Genomic DNA, 18,846 nt, shown 5'->3' on the forward strand with positions numbered 1-18,846 from the left:
CAGTGTATCAAATATTCTCCCCACTGTATCTCTATGGTTGCAGCACAGATAGTTGATATGCTATTATTAACCTTTATTTTACCAGGTATAATGTAAATCAACAACCTGGGTAAGAGGTTGAGGGGAGAGGTGGGGGTTGAATGAACCCATAGGAGATGGGGATAATTAGCTGACCATGGTATTATGATCAGCTAGGTTGGTCATGTAGCCAGGATACCGGCTACTCAAATGTATTGTAACCTAACCCTAGTCTGGTTCTGTACCTTCATAAATGATATTCTGGTTCATGTGTACTGGAAATGTGAGGCATATTATTTTGAGACACTTTAATGCATCCTTGATGGTCAATGAAACCGATGTAAACTACTGCGAGAGAGAGAAAGAGAGGGGAGATAGAGGGGGGAGAGAGAGCGAGAGAGAGAGATAAAGATAGGAGAGAGGGATAGGAGAGAAAGATAAACAGGAAAAAGAGAGAGAAAAAAAATGTTCCACAGACATTTACAGTAATTAATCCACAACATGCATTCTAGGTCATTGTCTCCACGTCCACTTACCCAGAAGTGGTAATGAATTATGTTGACGATTGGTGCTGCACTAGTAAACTAGATTGCACATACAATGCATGGCACTATGCATCTACACAGAACTGCATAGGAGGTCCTTGAGTTATGTACATACTAACCAGGAAACGAGGTCAAACACTTGATTTAGACAATGTCTATCATATGTATTGTAATGAGAATGAAAGGTGGAAACATTGGAAAAAATGGTTTACCTTTACTCTGAGCCTTTGTTTTAAAATACTTGTCTAACATGGTTATTCCTCCTTTGTTATTCAATTCTATAAAACTCAAATAAAAAGGGAATCCAATCATGAGACATGTCCTTGCCTTTTTATTTTAAACCAGTAGAGGGCAATGTTAGACCAGGCAAACAGATCACAGGACTTATTTATTTTTTATTATTAACATCTCCTTTTTTCGTTTCAGACATAGTCATGAACTATTCTTTGACAGAGATATAATTGTTCATATTGAACAGATGAAGAATAACTTTTGCTGCCATGTCTACAAAATCAGTCGTGGACAAGCAGATGAGTGAAATGATCACCTGAAGCTGGGATAAATCATGTGACATTCCTCCAACTGCTAATGACGAAACACAAGCAAATTCCTAATGTGAATTGCCATAGAATGTTTTTCAATTGTTTTATGCACTTCTTTCCCAATAAAGATACCATGTCATCCTGTTTGTACTTTTCAAGAAGTTGGTATTCTAATAGTGTCTGAAATGGCCATTCATGTTTTGTTCTTCCAATCCAACTGTTGGATACATTGGCCTTTTTTATTATTATTATTTACATATAAAAGGAAGTCACTCAATGTCATAATTAACTGAATAAAATTTTTGAACATGTTTGATCAAAGAAGTTGCATTGATATGCTGTGTGTGTATATATATATATATATATACACACACACACAGTTATTCTACAATGTAGAAAATAGTACAAAAAGAAAAAGCCTTGAATGAGTAGGTGTGTCCAAACTTTTGACTGGTACTATATATATATATATATTTTATTGCCATTGATTTCCCTCTATCATAGCTGAATAAATGGTGTGGGGTTTTGACCGAAAACTATCCTTCAGAGAGCCATCCTCCACTTCAGATCTTCATGAGGGTGAGTACACAGAGGGCTTTCTGGCACTTTCTGCTGGTTTGGTTTCTGCTTCTCACAAGTTCCAAAGCAGAATCTGTTCACACCATTGTCTCTTTACACTGGAATAACACATACAGTGAGGGAAAAAAGTATTTGATCCCCTGCTGATTTTGTATGTTTGCCCACTGACAAAGAAATTATCAGTCTATAATTTTAATGGTAGGTTTATTTGAACAGTGAGAGACAGAATAACAACAACAAAATCCAGAAAAAAGCATGTCAAAAATGTTATAAATTGATTTGCATTTTAATGAGGGAAATAAGTATTTGACCCCCTCTCAATCAGAAAGATTTCTGGCTCCCAGGTGTCTTTTATACAGGTAACGAGCTGAGATTAGGAGCACACTATTAAAGGGAGTGCTCCTAATCTCAGTTTGTTACCTGTATAAAAGACACCTGTCCACAGAAGCAATCAATCAATCAGATTCCAAACTCTCCACCATGGCCAAGACCAAAGAGCTCTCCAAGGATGTCAGGGACAAGATTGTAGACCTACACAAGGCTGGAATGGGCTACAAGACCATCGCCAAGCAGCTTGGTGAGAAGGTGACAACAGCTGGTGCGATTATTCGTAAATGGAAGAAACACAAAATAACTGTCAATCTCCCTCGGCCTGGGGCTCCATGCAAAATCTCACCTCGTGGAGTTGCAATGATCATGAGAATGGTGAGGAATCAGCCCAGACCTACATGGGATGATCTTTTCAATGATCTCAAGGCAGCTGGGACCATAGTCACCAAGAAAACAATTGGTAAAACACTACGCCGTGAAGGACTGAAATCCTGCAGCGCCCGCAAGGTCCCCCTGCTCAAGAAAGCACATATACAGGGCCGTATGAAGTTTGCCAATGAACATCTGAATGATTCAGAGGAGAACTGGGTGAAAGTGTTGTGGTCAGATGAGACCAAAATCAAGCTCTTTGGCATCAACTCAACTCGCCGTGTTTGGAGGAGGAGGAATGCTGCCTATGACCCCAAGAACACCATCCCCACCGTCAAACATGGAGGTGGAAACATTATGCTTTGGGGATGTTTTTCTGCTAAGGGGACAAGACAACTTCACCGCATTAAAGGGACGATGGACGGGGCCATGTACCATCAAATCTTGGGTGATATCCCTCAGCCAGGGCATTGAAAATGGGTCGTGGATGGGTATTCCAGCATGACAATGACCCAAAACACACGGCCAAGGCAACAAAGGAGTGGCTCAAGAAGAAGCACATTAAGGTCCTGGAGTGGCCTAGCCAGTCTCCAGACCTTAATCCCATAGAAAATCTGTGGAGGGAGCTGAAGGTTCGAGTTGCCAAACGTCAGGCTCGAAACCTTAATGACTTGGAGAAGATCTGCAAAGAGGAGTGGGACAAAATCCCTCCTGAGATGTGTGCAAACCTGGTGGCCAACTACAAGAAACGTCTGTCCTCTGTGATTGCCAACAAGGGTTTTGCCACCAAGTACTAAGTCATGTAAAAAAAAAAAAAAAAAATGTTTTACAGAGGGGTCAAATACCTATTTCCCTCATTAAAATGCAAATCAATTTATAACATTTTTGACATGCATTTTTCTGGATTTTTTTGTTGTTATTCTGTCTCTCACTGTTCAAATAAACCTACCATTAAAATTATAGACTGATCATGTCTTTGTCAGTGGGCAAACGTACAAAATCAGCAGGGGATCAAATACTTTTTTCCCTCACTGTAGGTAGACTACACAGATGTTAAAGCATGACTTTAATGAAGGACCTGAGGATACAATGAAGACCATAATGTTGCAATAATATGGAGAAAGGAGCATGGTACGTAACAGTAGTCCAACATACTGAATAATACTCCACCTAGCAGTTATAACTTGAGCCATAGCATCACTGAAACACCATGGGGGAAAATGAAATACTGTATTATAAAGAACACATCTTTAGTTCTCTGAAAAACAATGCTGAAACTCACCATGTTGTCCTCAGTGTCTGAGCTGGAGACAGAACTGTCCTCAGTGGATGCCTGATGGAATATTATCAGCATTCTGAAAACTTTAGCATTCATGGCTTACCAGTCACGTGATAGTATACAACAGTAAACATGTAACAATGCTGTAAATTCAGGTGAGCATTATCGGGAAAATAATTTGAAGCCGCAGTAGCATTATTATTGTCTATAATCCGTTATGTTTGATATAGTAGAGTCAGCAAGAGCACTTTGTTTCAAAGAGTCAATATTGGTTAGTTTGGCCTTTACCCCAATAATGCATTTAGGATTTAGGTCTAAAATTAAAATGAACTAAACTATCAAACATGCAGCATACAAAAAACAATCACCTGCAAATTATTCTTTATTTTCAATATATAATTATAGGCCAATTGAGTGGTTATTGTGCGCAAACCTGCATTATCATGAGAGCACCTTGTATACTGTGAATTTTTGCAAGTTATTAAATATAACCAAATAAATCAAACAAGCTTATATAATTGGTATTCATGTGTACATTGTACCATAACTCAAGAAAGGCAGTTGATAGCTAAGCTGAATCCAGCAAGGTAAGGAGGAAGGCTGCAATGGTCAGTAACACATCATGTTGATGTTCTGAAGCAATGGCAGAAGAAAGAAGAAAGGAAAGCTGAATCCATTTCATTTTGCCAGGAATGCAGAGCGGCTTTCAAAGGGAACCATTATACAACCGTAAAATTATGAATCATAATTTAGCCTGTCAGGTCAGTCATGATTTCAACATATCCAGGTCAGTTACTTGGTAAGCATATCCAGCGAATACCCAATTAGCACATCCAGCTGATATTCATTATATGTATACACACACACACACACTAGCTTGTCCAGCGAATCACCATTTGGTGATAAAATCACTGCGTTAGAATTTCCACCGAATCACAAAATCACCACCTTGATTCAGGGAGAGCGGGGGCGTGTTCACAAAGGCATGTGGGGCGGGGTTAAAAGCTGTACGACTTGCAGTCATTGGCTGAGGGGAGCGTCAGTGTCAGCTTTTGGGCCCCACCTGCTCCAGTCTCTCTGGCTCTCTGTCCAGGATGGGGCTGAGGCCTCGGACCGCTGCGAACGGCCGGTGGGAAACCCCATTCATGGCCGAAAGGCCCCCACTGTCTATAGGGCAGATGTAGTCCGCCAAGTCATCCGGCCTCCTCTTCCTCAGGTGACTGAAGTGGGTGAAACCAAGCTTCTTGGGCTGAAATAATACAGGAAGAAAGGGCTTAAGCTAGGGTTCTCTGTACACAATTTGTACATTGAAAAATAACTACTGCGGATTATATCTAAAACTCTCAATAACAGCAAATTAGGCAGATTTCATTAAAATGGACACAGTGCTCACAGCACATTATACAGTAATCACAGGCCTTCTTCCATGGACACACAGCAGTCGTACCCGGACTTTGGCGGTGGTGGTGAGGGGTGCATGGCCGGTGGCGTTGGCGTACTCCCGTTTCTCCAGAGTGGCCTGTGTCCCCACCAGTGCGGTAAAGGCGGTGGCCAGGTGGCGGCGGAGCAGTGTCTTCTGAGGGGGGATGTTCAGCAGCATGGCCAGGGTCTCAGAGGTGAACCGCGGCTCCAGAATCTAAAGTACAGGGGTAGAGGAGAGGGCTGGAGCTCACTCAGGTAGGAACACATCATTTTTAAGTGACTTAGGCTGCATCCCGATTCTCCACTCTTCTTCCAAAGTGTGGACTTGCAAATGACGGGGGGTGTGCAACTGCACACTTCAGAAAAGTTTGGGGAATTGGGACGCATACATGGTTCTGAGGTGCAGTCCACTCACAATGAGACCTCCATGGACCCCACTGCCCCGTAGGTTGGGTGCATACTCAGCCAGGTCCACTGCCCGAAGCCACTCCATCACACGATGGTTGGACCATTGGATCACCTCTGAGGGAGAGGGGTTCCTCTGACCAAGGAGAGAGAGAAATGAGAGAGTTCATCCACTGAGCAGTAAAATCTTATCATTAAACAAATCTTAACTAATTTTTCATCCATCCTTCCAACTTTTGCTTCTCTCCTCAGTCACTCATTTCCCTCCTCCCCCCACTTCAGGGTCCCCTCCCTCTCACCTCCTCCCCAGGCCTGCGTCGGAGGCAGTGGGGGTTGAACTTGTTGACGTGTAGGACGTGGATAGCACACTTTATACTGAGGTGATGGAGCTGACTGGTCACCTTCAGGAAAAGCAGGTCATTCTGGGAAACAGTTCAATTACTTTAGTTCAGTAGGTAAGCTAGGGTGTATTCACTGTATTTCAGTAGGTAAGCTAGGGTTTATTCACTGTATTTCAGTAGGTAAGCTAGGGTGTATTCACTGTATTTCAGTAGGTAAGCTAGGATGTATTCACTGTAGTTCAGTAGGTAAGCTAGGGTTTATTCACTGTAGTTCAGTAGGTAAGCTAGGGTTTATTCACTGTAGTTCAGTATGTAAGCTAGGGTGTATTCACTGTATTTCAGTATGTAAGCTAGGGTGTATTCACTGTAGTTCAGTATGTAAGCTAGGGTGTATTCACTGTAGTTCAGTATGTAAACTAGGGTGTATTCACTGTAGTTCAGTAGGTAAGCTAGGGTGTATTCACTGTATGGGACCCCTTTTACACTAATGGCATAATAATGGTGATGATATCAGATGAGAGCACGTTAACTCCCAATGTTTTTTGTAGGATTCACTTTAAAACATCTAATTGTTTAGCCTTACCACAGTGAGATACTGGAGCATCCTGCCATCCACTCGTCCCTCGTGGAACTGGTCCTTGTACTGAGGAAGGCCTATGTCATCCAACCATCCTGCATGTGACCAATCAGAGTTAACCATTTTAACTTCATTTTAAACAAGGAATATTTTCCAACAAAATATCGTACAGACAATATAGTTGACTCATTGTTCACCTCAAATACCACACTTCTGTCTGAATATGGTAGATTTTAATAGTACAGTTTAAGTTGTAGACGTACGTGTAACCCAGATGTGGTCCAGCTCAGAGGACTTCTCCATGGCTTTAGTACCGAACCCCCTCAGAGCCAGCTGTAGTTTCTTCCTGTGTAGCGGGTGTTTGATACCCATTTCCTGTGGACACAGAAACATTTACAATAAAATAACGTTCCCAAACAACCTGCATTTGGAGCAATATGGTTGTCACTGCATTTGTTTGCATGGAAGGTTTTACTGTGGTTTCCCAAAGCCAATCAATGACTATGTTTATAAAACATGATCTTGATTCCTGCAGTGTTACATGTTCTCCAGAGAGTATTAAGACAAAGCAGTGTCTATATAAGGAATCCTGATGAGACTGACAAGTTCTGAGTGACTGACACAACCTACTTGTGACCCTGAGGCTGTCCTAATATGGACACCATACAAGCAACAATTTTGTATGTTTTTAAGTTCATCAGGGTAGCAACCCTCTCTCCCTCAATGACCTTCTCAAAGTCCTGCGGCCTGGCGGACAGGAGCGTCTGTCCGTTGTCGACCCACTGCCGGGTCAGGTTGACGTACTGACCCAGACCATAGTCCTCCAGCCAACCACACACCTGCTCCCTGGTCCACTGGCTGAATGGAGTGTTCATATCCCTGAAAGACAGAATGAGAGAAATTAGATTAAGAATACATGAGAGAGAGAACACTGATAGAAAACCTTGTTTTGCTTCTGTCTACATGCATTGTATATGGCTTATTCAACATCTATACAATGTGAACAGTATTCCCTATATTGAAACAGGTGCAGAAGCAAACATGCGACTCATTTCAGGAAACTAGGCGTATGTCACGCATCACTACTTCACAGGAGAGGCATTTGAACGTTATTTAAAAAATGTTTTATAAAAAAAACTTTTTGGCAGAAATGCGTTCTGGAACATGTGAACTTTCATGTGCCTTAAAAACAAATTGTATGCCGTCTGTAAATACCTTTTTATTTTATTTTTATTCCAGCCTAGTTGGTTTAACCACGGAAAAAGTCAGGAACCTTCCCACTAGTCATGATTGGCTGAGATAATGGTTGGGCTGGACATGCTGAGAGATGAGTTCGGATTGTTCAGCCATGTAGCACTCTGTCTATAACATGAGCTGCTTAGTATGTGTAGGTAATCCTTTCTAAAGTGGCTTTTTTTGAAAGATATCACAAAGAACTGCACAAGTGTTGCTAAGGCTCTGCACTTTCTGGAGGACAGAGTTTTGAAATCAGTGAAATTCCCGGAGTATGATAGCTAAGGAGATGGAGAAAAATTCAGGCATTTGATTGCAAATGCAGAGGGAGTCAGAAAGAGAAAACAGAAAGCTGTTGTATAAAACACCTGTCTGGATTACATCTTCAAACTAAGGGCAACAATGGCATCTGTGACAGAGAGGGAGCAGCGTTCATCCATGTATGCGGGTAAGAGAGTCTACCTAGTTACATTTTCAGATATTATACGTTTCAAATGTTGTTAGAAAGTTGTTTTCATTGCAAGTTAAAGTGTACTGTTAGCTACTAGCTAACGTTAGCTGGCTGGCTAGCTATTTAACATTACGTGTATGATCTGTGTAGTAATGTTATTCATACCTCAGAGCCATTTACATTGCTAGTGATAGCTAGCTAGCTGACATTAGGCTAACATTGAACCTAGCTAGTTGGTTAGCTTTAGCTACCTGTAGATTCATGAAGGGTAGCAACAATATGAGTTGGTATTATGGTTCATCGTTTAGCTAGCTACCTGTCTAATCAAAAGACTCCACTATGCAAGTAACCATTTCACTGTACAGTTTACACCTTCTAACAAGCTAGAAACTAACTACATTTTTCATAACGACAAAGTTTGATGTCGGACGACAATAGAATGTTCATGACGTGGTCCTCTGTAGCTCAGCTGGTAGAGCACGGCGCTTGTAAAGCCAAGGTAGTGGGTTCGATTCCCCGGGACCACCCATACACACAAAAAAATGTATGCACGCATGACTGTAAGTCACTTTGGATAAAAGCGTCTACTAAATGGCATTTTATGATGTCACTGCAACAACTGTATACAGACATGTCGATAGAAGTAGTATAAACCAGCCTTTAGTCTTGAAATCTTTGGTTGTACACTACCGTACTCACTGTTTAGCACATGACCTCACATGTGAATCCTTAAATAGATGGGTGGGGCTAAGGCTTAAGAGTGTGTGAACGATGCTGAATGGGTGCAGGCAAAGAAGAGCTCTCCAGTAGGTGTCCCAAAACATTCAAGGGCCTTTTTCTCAAAAGTGGGGTTACAAGTTTATCAACTTTCAAAGCAGAATTAAATTCCCATTTGTTCCTCAACTGCAGTGTATGATGTACCATTTTCTAGCTCTGAGCCTCTACTTTTATCCAATGTAAAAAAAACACAATTTCAAATGTTGCTACATAAGACCAAATCGAGGCGGTCGGTCACATATTGGGTCACACCTTATTTGAATAGTCCGGAATTTCCATCTGTAGATGCTCTACAGATGGTCATACTATCAACAAGCTATCTGTTGATAAGCAACTGCTTGCTAAGGTTACGGTTAGGTTTAATAAGGGTTAGGGTAAGGGTTAAGGTTAGGGTTAGTAGAAATTTTACTGATAGTCTGTAGAGCATCTACAGATGGACTATCTAAATAAAGTGTTACCACATTGTTATTTCATGGCAATAATCTATTGGGGAATTAGGTGGTGTCAAGGAGTTATCCCGTAAACCCAGTCTTACCGAACAGAACTGCCAGACTCAGGGGTCCGGGTGAGTCTTGGCCCCGCTGTGGCACGCAGCCCCCCTCTCCTAAACTGGTTTGGTTCCAGGTCCTCCCCCTGCAGACCCCCTGACTGGGTCCGCCTGATTCTGGAGGAGAGGACATTATTTTATTTCATAGACATACTGTACATAATATGCAAGACTTGGGTGTCATTCACATCCCTAAGCTTGCCATTTTAGGTGAGGTATATGCTCAATTTACTGTATATATTTTATCCCAAAAAATAAACATTATACCCACTCACTTTCCCCAGAGCTTCCTGATACTGTTATTGTTCTTCAGGTGTTCTGGTGAGCCAATAGTCCGTTGACCTGACTCCGCCCCTGAAGACTGGGGTGAAAGGTCAGAGGATGAGGTGTCGTCCATTTTCTCTGTCTTTCCTGTAAGAAGGGGGGAAAGATCAACAAAAATGATCTTTATTATCTAGTTGTGTATCCATCATTGAAACATTTAATAATTTCAATCGGAAGTTTACATGTGGGCGAAGGTTCTGGTTTAGCTTTCATTTGAGTTGCTCTTGAAAATGTACAATGCACGAATAAAAGCAATCAACTGGTTCAAAAAGTAATTTCTTTCCAGGGCAGCAAAACAAATAGCTGATGTTATCTTTGTGTGAAAATACGTTTTATACAGGCAGTGAACCTTCAAAAAGACCTCAATCTTAATGACTGTCAAAATAAAAAATAAAGTGAATTATGTGTATTGCCAATAGCCTGTGGAGAGATAACTAGCACAAACATGTTAATTAGCTCATAGCTAGTGCCATGGACACCCTACGTGTACAAATCCCTGAAAGATAAACATTAATGTGTTGGAAATTCCATATTGTTTGCATAGTCAACTTACACACAGCACTGACACACACACTTACCCCACCAGGGGTCTTTTCACAGTCCCCAGGTCCAGAACAAATTCAAGGAAACGTACAGTATTATACAGAGCCATGAGTGCATGGAACTCCCTTCCATCTTATATAGCGCAAGTGAAGAGCAAACCTGGTTTCAAAAAATAAATAAAGCAACACCTCATGGCACAATGCCTCTCCCCCATGTGACCTACTTGTTGTGTGTATGTACTGACATGTATGTGTAACTGATAGATGCGCACACACACAAACACACACATTTAAAAACATGAACATGTTGTGTATATCAATTGAAAGTATTTTGTCTGTAATGTATTTTTCGTTATGTGTTGGACCCCAGTAAGACTCACAGATAGGCCCACTAGGGGATTGGTAGAGCTTTGCTTTCTCATGTTTATATTGGAGGCCTTTGGGTCTAACCGACCACCCAATAGGAGAGAGAGCACATAGAAAGTGGTTCCAGCTGCTGGGCCTGTGCCGGTCCATGTGCACAGCACAAAATCCCACCTCTGCCACGATATGGCACCAGTTACAGCTGGGAGGCCAATATAGATTAATTTTGTGGGAGGATCATATACTCTTGGACTTGATTCCTGCCACTCCAAAGCCCAGGGTGGAGTTGGGGTGAGTGTGGTCCGTGAGAGAGGGTGGGGTTGTGTGGACCTTGGTAATTTAGAAAGAGAAAGTGGAATTGGGGTAAGCGTGGTCTGTGAGAGAGAGAGGATGGGGTTGGGTTGCATGTGGTCGATCAGAAAGAGGTTGGGGCTGTGAACATGGTATATGTCAGGCAGTCAGGAATATCCCTGAAAACCTTTGCTCTGGCTGGGGCCTCTCCCCTATTAGCTTTGATCACAGTACAACTAATCAGAGACCTGTGTAGTTGCCCTGTCTCAAAGGGAGGACCAAGTCTTGGTCTGATCTGATATCAGGGGCTTTGTGCTCTGTGGTGTAGAAGGGGCCAGACCTAAGCATAGATGGTTTCTCAGAACAGGTCTGTCCACCATGCAACATAAGACACATTGAATCCTACAATATATTCTGAGGTGAAGGTATCTGAAGCACTTATGGACAGTCTGTGTGGCAGGTAGTGCTTCTTTAGGCTTACTTGAGTCTCCATCTTCACTCCCCTCTGGAGACCTCTGGCTCTGTGTCTCACTGCACTCTCCCTCTCCATTATGCTCTGGGAGGGAGGCCTTCAACGGCAGGGTCTGGTACCTGTTATCTACAGGCCCATTCTGGAGAACAAACACAGATAAATGAAACAATTAGACCAATACAAATGTTTTATTTTACTTTTAAGTCATTGATTTATTTTCTATCAAATTCTGATTGACAAGACACAAAACAATCATTGGTCAGAAGTGTAACCCAAACACAAGAAAGAGAACAGTAGTGGTTAGATATGAAAAGTGAAGAGTTTTGTTACCAGTAATAATACCTCAGCAGACACTTCAGCCTCTACAGGAATCACCACTACATACTAGATGTAAGAAAGGTGAAGAACAATCATTAGATGACAAGGAGTTAGTGCTGTGATACAGATTGAGGAGAAAGGTGTAAAGCGCTTTCTAGTCAGACTTTCCCACTCTGGGCAGTAAATGGTGTCAAGTGAAAATGTCTCCTCTACCTTGGATGAAGATCCATTCTGTAGGTTGTTCATACTGCTTGATAAAAGTCGGGGCTGTCTCCTGATAAAAATACATGATCATCTGATCATTCAATTCACAACGAAATATGTTGATAAGTGCAGTCCCATAGATCTCTTAAATAAGTCAGATAAAAGGTGTTCCATTCCCAGAGTCTCACCAGAGTTCTCTCTCCTTCTGGGCTGGCAGGTGGGACACGAGCTGGGGGGATGAACTGCTGAAGGACATCTGGACCAGAGGAGAGATGGAGATAAGGACAGGGAATGAGGAATATGACTAGTGTCATAACCTCTAGTTGAACAGTCAGCAGACTTGTGGGAAAATGAGGCTTCTGAACCTTATTGGGCAGGATCGATCATGTTTTCATCCAAAGGCACTTTCTACCTTCTTCATATTATGCTGATACTGAAAACTAGAATAATTGTCAGTGTATGCTTGGGGCTGAGAGAACACATTTTTCCCCCCATCTGAACATTCCCCTTCCTCTGACCCACCTCAGTCTTTGTGTTCTCTGGGAGTGCACCGGGAGGAACTGACATCACAACTCCATGCTCCTCTTCCTCACTGCTGCTCGATGGAGTCCTCTCATTGGATACCAAGCTTGACGGAGTCCTCTCATTGGGTACTGAGAGTATAGTGGGTGGAGCTATCGAAGAGGGAGGGTAATTGCTTCATACCATCGTGAGTAATGGAAATGTTTTGCTTTCTCTGGTTCATTATACATTTGAATGTAAGGAATGTTTTACCGTTTTGGTGGCTTTTAATTAAAACAATCAATAACTAGTGTAGTACTATGTATGGTAGGGGAGATTGCTGTTACCTTGTCTTGGGGTCACAACGTCTCTGAACTGTCTGCACTGGACTAAGAGCAGCGTGAGCTCCTCAATACTCCGGTCCTGTAACAAGGAGATTCATCCATACAGTGCCTTGCAAAAGTAGTATTTCTTCACATTTTGTGTTACAAAGTGGGATTAAAATTGATTTAATTGTCAATCTACACAAAACACTAAATGCCAAAGTGGAAAAAATGAATAAAAATACAATAACTAAAACATAGTTGTATAAGTATTCAGCTCCCTGAGTCAATACATGATAGAAACACCTTTGGCATTGATTACAGTTGTGAGTCTTCTTGGGTAAGTCTAAGAGCTTTGCACACCTGGATTGTGCAATATTTACCCATAATTATTTTGTAATAACTATCATTTCTTCCTGTTGAACGCGGAATGAGGGAGAGCTCGGTTTTGCTGTTTAGAAAAGTTTGTCGTTTTGAAAGTGTATTGGAAAGTTTCTTAGTAGCTAGCTACCTTTTTAGTTTGGATCCCGCCACGCAGTTGGCATCAGTTGCTGGGACTGCTAGTCTCTGTCCAGTGATTCTGCCAACCAAGGCCGGGTCTGAGGAGCTATTTAGCTAGCTGCCTATCATGCTAGCAGGGTTTTCTTCAGGGCTTGAACGCAACCCTCGACGCGGTTAGCCATTGTGGCTGAGACAGCGGATTGTCCCGAGTTTGTGGCTGTCAAGATCCCTGCTGATTGTTGTTTTCAATCTTCCCTGTGACCTGCCCTGTCTGGAACTGTGAGGAGTAACAGCGTAACCTACGTTGCTAGCTACCATGACAAATACCAAAGCCGGTGGGAGTACCGTTGAGGACAGTGGTGTCTCTCTATCACGTGAAGGATCTTTTAAACAAACAAAAATAGTTCTACAAGCAGTTATTACAAAAATAAAATAGCTTCAAGTGTTTTGTCGAAATACTGGTGCATTCAACTAATAAAAGAATGGACGACCTGACCAGAGAGGTCCATGACCTGAAGAACAGTTTGCAGTTCTCCCAGGGTCAGCTCAATGATTTTATACAGGAGAACGGCAAGATGACAGCAATCTGTAAGTCATTGAGAGAGGACATCAGTTATGTGTGTAAATCCATGATAACAATGACGGATAAATCTCTAGGGACAATCAAGGTGGAACAAATGGTTGTGAACGGAATTGCAGAATCTCCACGTGACCTGGACGGAGTCTGAGGACAAAGTGAGAGAAATGATCTCTGAGAAATTAAAAGATGGACCACAGGAAGATTGCGGGAGACCACGCCCACAGGACTGGAAAACACACCACCGGCCCAGGTGACAGGCCCAGGCCGATAGTGGTCAAGTTCCTGAGGTTCAAGGACAAGGTAGCTGTTCTGGAAAGAGTCAAGAACTTAAGAGGAACGTATATCTTCCTCAACAACGACTATCCTGAAGCTGTGCGCCAGAAGAGGAAAGAATTTCTCAGCCATGAAAGCTGCCAGAGCGCGTGGGGACATTGCTTACATCCGCTATGACAGGCTCATTGTCCACCCTCCCTCCCAGAAGCCTGGAAGGGATGAGAGAGCCAATCCTATGGGTTCTTAGCTTCAAACCCGCAGCACACACACACCAATTGATTAATGGACTACTGAATGTATATATTTTTATCTTGCTTTGTTTGCTCTTTTCAGTTTTATGTATATCTCTGTTTAACACTTTTTTTTGTTACTACATGATTCCATGTGTTATTTCATAGTTTTGATGTTTTCACTATTATTCTACAATGTAAAAAATAGTAAAAATATAGAAAAGCCCTGGAATGAGTAGGTGTGTCCAAACTTTTGACTGGTAGTGTGTGTGTGTGTGTGTGATATATATAGATATATATATTAGTGAGGGAAAAAAGTATTTGATCCCCTGCTGATTTTGTACGTTTGCCCACTGACAAAGACATGATCAGTCTATCATTTTAATGGTAGGTTTATTTGAACAGTGAGAGACAGAATAACAACAAAAAAATCCAGAAAAAAGCATGTCAAAAATGTTATAAATTGATTTGCATTTTAATGAGGGAAATAAGTATTTGACCCCCCTCTCAATCAGAAAGATTTCTGGCTCCCAGGTATCTTTTATACAGGTAACGAGCTGAGATTAGGAGCACTCTCTTACAGGGAGTGCTCCTAATCTCAGCGTGTTACCTGTATAAAAGACACCTGTCCACAAAAGCAATCAATCAATCAATCAATCAGATTCCAAACTCTCCACCATGGCCAAGACCAAAAGAGCTCTCCAAGGATGTCAGGGACAAGATTGTAGACCTACACAAGGCTGGAATGGGCTACAAGACCATCGCCAAGCAGCTTGGTGAGAAGATGACAACAGTTGGTGCGATTATTCGCAAATGGAAGACACACAAAATAACTGTCAAATCTCCCTCGGCCTGGGGCTCCATGCAAGATCTCACCTCGTGGAGTCGCAATGATCATGAGAACGGTCAGGAATCAGCCCAGAACTACACGGGAGGATCTAGTCAATGATATCAAGGCAGCTGGGACCATAGTCACCAAGAAAACAATTGGTAACACACTATGCCGTGAAGGACTGAAATCTTTCAGCTCCCGCAAGGTCCCCCTGCTCAAGAAAGCACATATACAGGCCCGTCTGAAGTTTGCCAATGAACATCTGAATGATTCAGAGGAGAACTGGGTGAAAGTGTTGTGGTCAGATGAGACCAAAATCGAGCTCTTTGGCATCAACTCAACTCGCCGTGTTTGGAGGAGGAGAAATGCTGGCTATGACCCCAAGAACACCATCCCCACCGTCAAACATGGAAGTGGAAACATTATGCTTTGGGGGTGTTTTTCTGCTAAGGGAACAGGACAACTTCACTGCATCAAAGGGACGATGGGCGGGGCCATGTACCGTCAAATCTTGGGTGAGAACCTCCTTCCCTCAGCCAGGGCATTGAAAATGGGTCGTGGATGGGTATTCCAGCATGACAATGACCCAAAACACATGGCCAAGGCAACAAAGGAGTGGCTCAAGAAGAAGCACATTAAGGTCCTGGAGTGGCCTAGCCAGTCTCCAGACCTTAATCCCATAGAACATTTGTGGAGGGAGCTGAAGGTTCGAGTTGCCAAACGTCAGGCTCGAAACCTTAATGACTTGGAGAAGATCTGCAAAGAGGAGTGGGACAAAATCCCTCCTGAGATGTGTGCATACCTGGTAGCCAACTACAAGAAACGTCTGACCTCTGTGATTGCCAACAAGGGTTTTGCCACCAAGTACTAAGTCATGTTTTGCAGAGGGGTCAAATACTAATTTCCCTCATTAAAATGCAAATCAATTCATAACATTTTTGACATGCGTTTTTCTGGATTTTGTTGTTGTTATTCTGTCTCTCAATGTTCAAATAAACCTACCATTAAAATGAGACTGATCATGTCTTTGTCAGTGGGCAAACGTACAAAATCAGCAGGGGATCAAATACTTTTTTCCCTCACTGTATATGTGTGTGTATATATATATATATATATATATATATATATATATATATATATATATATATATATATATATATATCTCAAAAAAATAAAGGGAACATTTAAACAACACAATGTAACTCCAAGTCAATCACACATCTGTGAAATCAAACTGTCCACTTAGGAAGCAACACTGATTGACAATACATTTCACATGCTGTTGTGCAAATGGAAGAGACAACAGGTGGAAATTATAGGCAATTAGCAAGACATCCACAATAAAGAAGTGGTTATGCAGGTGGTGACCACAGACCACTTCTCAGTTCCTATGCTTCCTGGCTGATGTTTTGGTCACTTTGAATGCTGGCGGTGCTTTCACTCTAGTGGTAGCATGAGATGGAGTCTACAACCCACACAAGTGGCTCAGGTAGTGCAGCTCATCCAGGATGGCACATCAATGCGAGCTGTGGCAAGAAGGTTTGCTGTGTCTGTCAGCGTAGTGTCCAGAGCATGGAGGCGCTACCAGGAGACAGGCCAGTACATCAGGAGACGTGGAGGCGGCCGTAAGAGGGCAACAACCCAGCAGCAGGACCGCTACCTCCGCCTTTGTGCAAGGAGGAGCAGGAGGAGCACTGCCAGAGCCCTGCAAAATGACCTCCAGCAGGCCACAAATGTGCATGTGTCTGCTCAAACGGTCAGAAACAGACTCCATGAGGGTGGTATGAGGGCCCGACGTCCACAGGTGGGGGTTGTGCTTACAGCCCAACACCGTGTAGGACGTTTGGCATTTGCCAGAGAACACCAAGATTGGCAAATTCGCCACTGGCGCCCTGTGCTCTTCACAGATGAAAGCAGGTTCACACTGAGCACATGTGACAGACGTGAGAGTCTGGAGACGCCGTGGAGAACGTTCTGCTGCCTGCAACATCCTCCAGCATGACCGGTTTGGCGGTGGGTCAGTCATGGTGTGGGGTGGCATTTCTTTGGGGGGCCGCACATCCCTCCATGTGCTCGCCAGAGGTAGCCTGACTGCCATTAGGTACCGAGATGAGATCCTCAGACCTCTTGTGAGACCATATGCTGGTGCGGTTGGCCCTGGGTTCCTTCTAATGCAAGACAATGCTAGACCTCATGTGGCTGGAGTGTGTCAGCAGTTCTTACAAGAGGAAGGCATTGATGCTATGGACTGGCCCGCCCGTTCCCCAGACCTGAATCCAATTGAGCACATCTGGGACATCATGTCTCGCTCCATCCACCAACGCCACGTTGCACCACAGACTGTCCAGGAGTTGGTGGATGCTTTAGTCAAGGTCTGGGAGGAGATCCCTCAGGAGACCATCCACCACCTCATCAGGAGCATGCCCAGGCGTTGTAGGGAGGTCATACAGGCACGTGGAGGCCACACACACTATTGAGCCTCATTTTGACTTGTTTTAAGGACATTACATCAAAGTTGGATCAGCCTGTAGTGTGGTTTTCCACTTTAATTTTGAGGGTGACTCCAAATCCAGACCTCCATGGGTTGATACATTTGATTTCCATTGATATTTTTTGTGTGATTTTGTTGTCAGCACATTCAACTATGTAAAGAAAAAAGTATTTAATAAGATTATTTCATTCATTCAGATCTAGGATGTTGTTTAAGTGTTCCCTTTATTTTTTTGAGAAGTGTATATAATTCAGAGCCATATCCCTGTAATGCTTAGAGAAGAGCTTATGTCAAGTGTTATTGAAGTGTTGTGGTTGCAGGTTCACTTGGCACATCTAAAGCCTTTTCTTTTGGGGTGTTGCTATAGACCACCAAGTGCTAACAGTCAGTATCTAAATATTGTGTGTGAAATGCTTGATAGTATATGTGATCTAAACAGAGAGGTCTACTTTCTCGGGGACCTGAAAATTGACTGGTGTTCATCAAGCTGTCCGCTCAAGAGGAAGCTTCTCACTGTAACCAGCGCCAGGTTATTAATCAACCTACCAGGGTGTTTACAAACACTAGAGGAACAAGATCATCCACATGTATTGATCACATTTTTACTAATACTGTAGAACTTTGTTCTAAAGCTGTGTCCGTACCCATTGGAGGCAGTGATCACAATATAGAGGCTATGTCCAGGAAAGCCAAAGTTCCAAAAGCTGGGCCTAACATAGTGTATAAGAGATCATACAAAAGATTTTGCTGTGACTCTTATGTAGATGATTTAAAAAATATTTGTTGGTCTGATGTGATTAATAAGAAGCATCCAGACGCTGCACTTGATACATTATGAAATTGCTTCTTCCAATTGATAAACATGCACCTGTTAAGAAACTGACTGTTAGAAATGTTAAGGCTCCATGGATCGATGAGGAATTGAAAAACTATATGGTTGAAAGAGATGGGGCAACATAAATGGCTAATAAGTGACTGGCTGACTTACTGCAAATTGAGAAATGTGACTAAACTCAACAAAAAGAAGAAACTGTATTATGAAGCCAAGATCAATCATATAAAGAATGATGGAAAAATGTTTAAATGAAATGAGCAGAAAGACAAATTCAACGCCATCTTTCATCAAATCAGATTATTCATCACAAAACCTTTTGATGTTGCCAAGTGGGCAAACGTAGGCAGGAAA

At 42.5% G+C, this 18,846-nt stretch overlaps 1 protein-coding gene across 1 annotated transcript; it reads right to left on the bottom strand.

The window, feature by feature from the left end:
* Nucleotides 1-4,029: 4,029 nt before the first annotated feature.
* On the bottom strand, nucleotides 4,030-12,847 carry LOC311127911 (liprin-beta-2-like). The gene is made up of 15 exons (XM_084159810.1): nucleotides 12,778-12,847; nucleotides 12,452-12,603; nucleotides 12,118-12,185; nucleotides 11,939-11,999; nucleotides 11,738-11,791; nucleotides 11,417-11,546; nucleotides 9,691-9,826; nucleotides 9,404-9,532; nucleotides 7,136-7,286; nucleotides 6,671-6,782; nucleotides 6,414-6,502; nucleotides 5,789-5,911; nucleotides 5,500-5,625; nucleotides 5,110-5,298; nucleotides 4,030-4,911 (listed from the first exon to the last, which is right to left on the bottom strand). The coding sequence occupies exons 2-15, from the start codon at nucleotides 12,494-12,496 to the stop codon at nucleotides 4,708-4,710; spliced, it is 1,617 nt and encodes a 538-aa protein (XP_084015936.1). The 5' UTR covers nucleotides 12,497-12,603; nucleotides 12,778-12,847; the 3' UTR covers nucleotides 4,030-4,707.
* Between the last annotated feature and the right edge of the window lie 5,999 nt (nucleotides 12,848-18,846).

This window comes from Coregonus lavaretus (assembly GCF_964263955.1).
Source record: "Coregonus lavaretus genome assembly, chromosome: 4".
Classification (NCBI taxonomy): Eukaryota; Metazoa; Chordata; class Actinopteri; order Salmoniformes; family Salmonidae; genus Coregonus; species Coregonus lavaretus.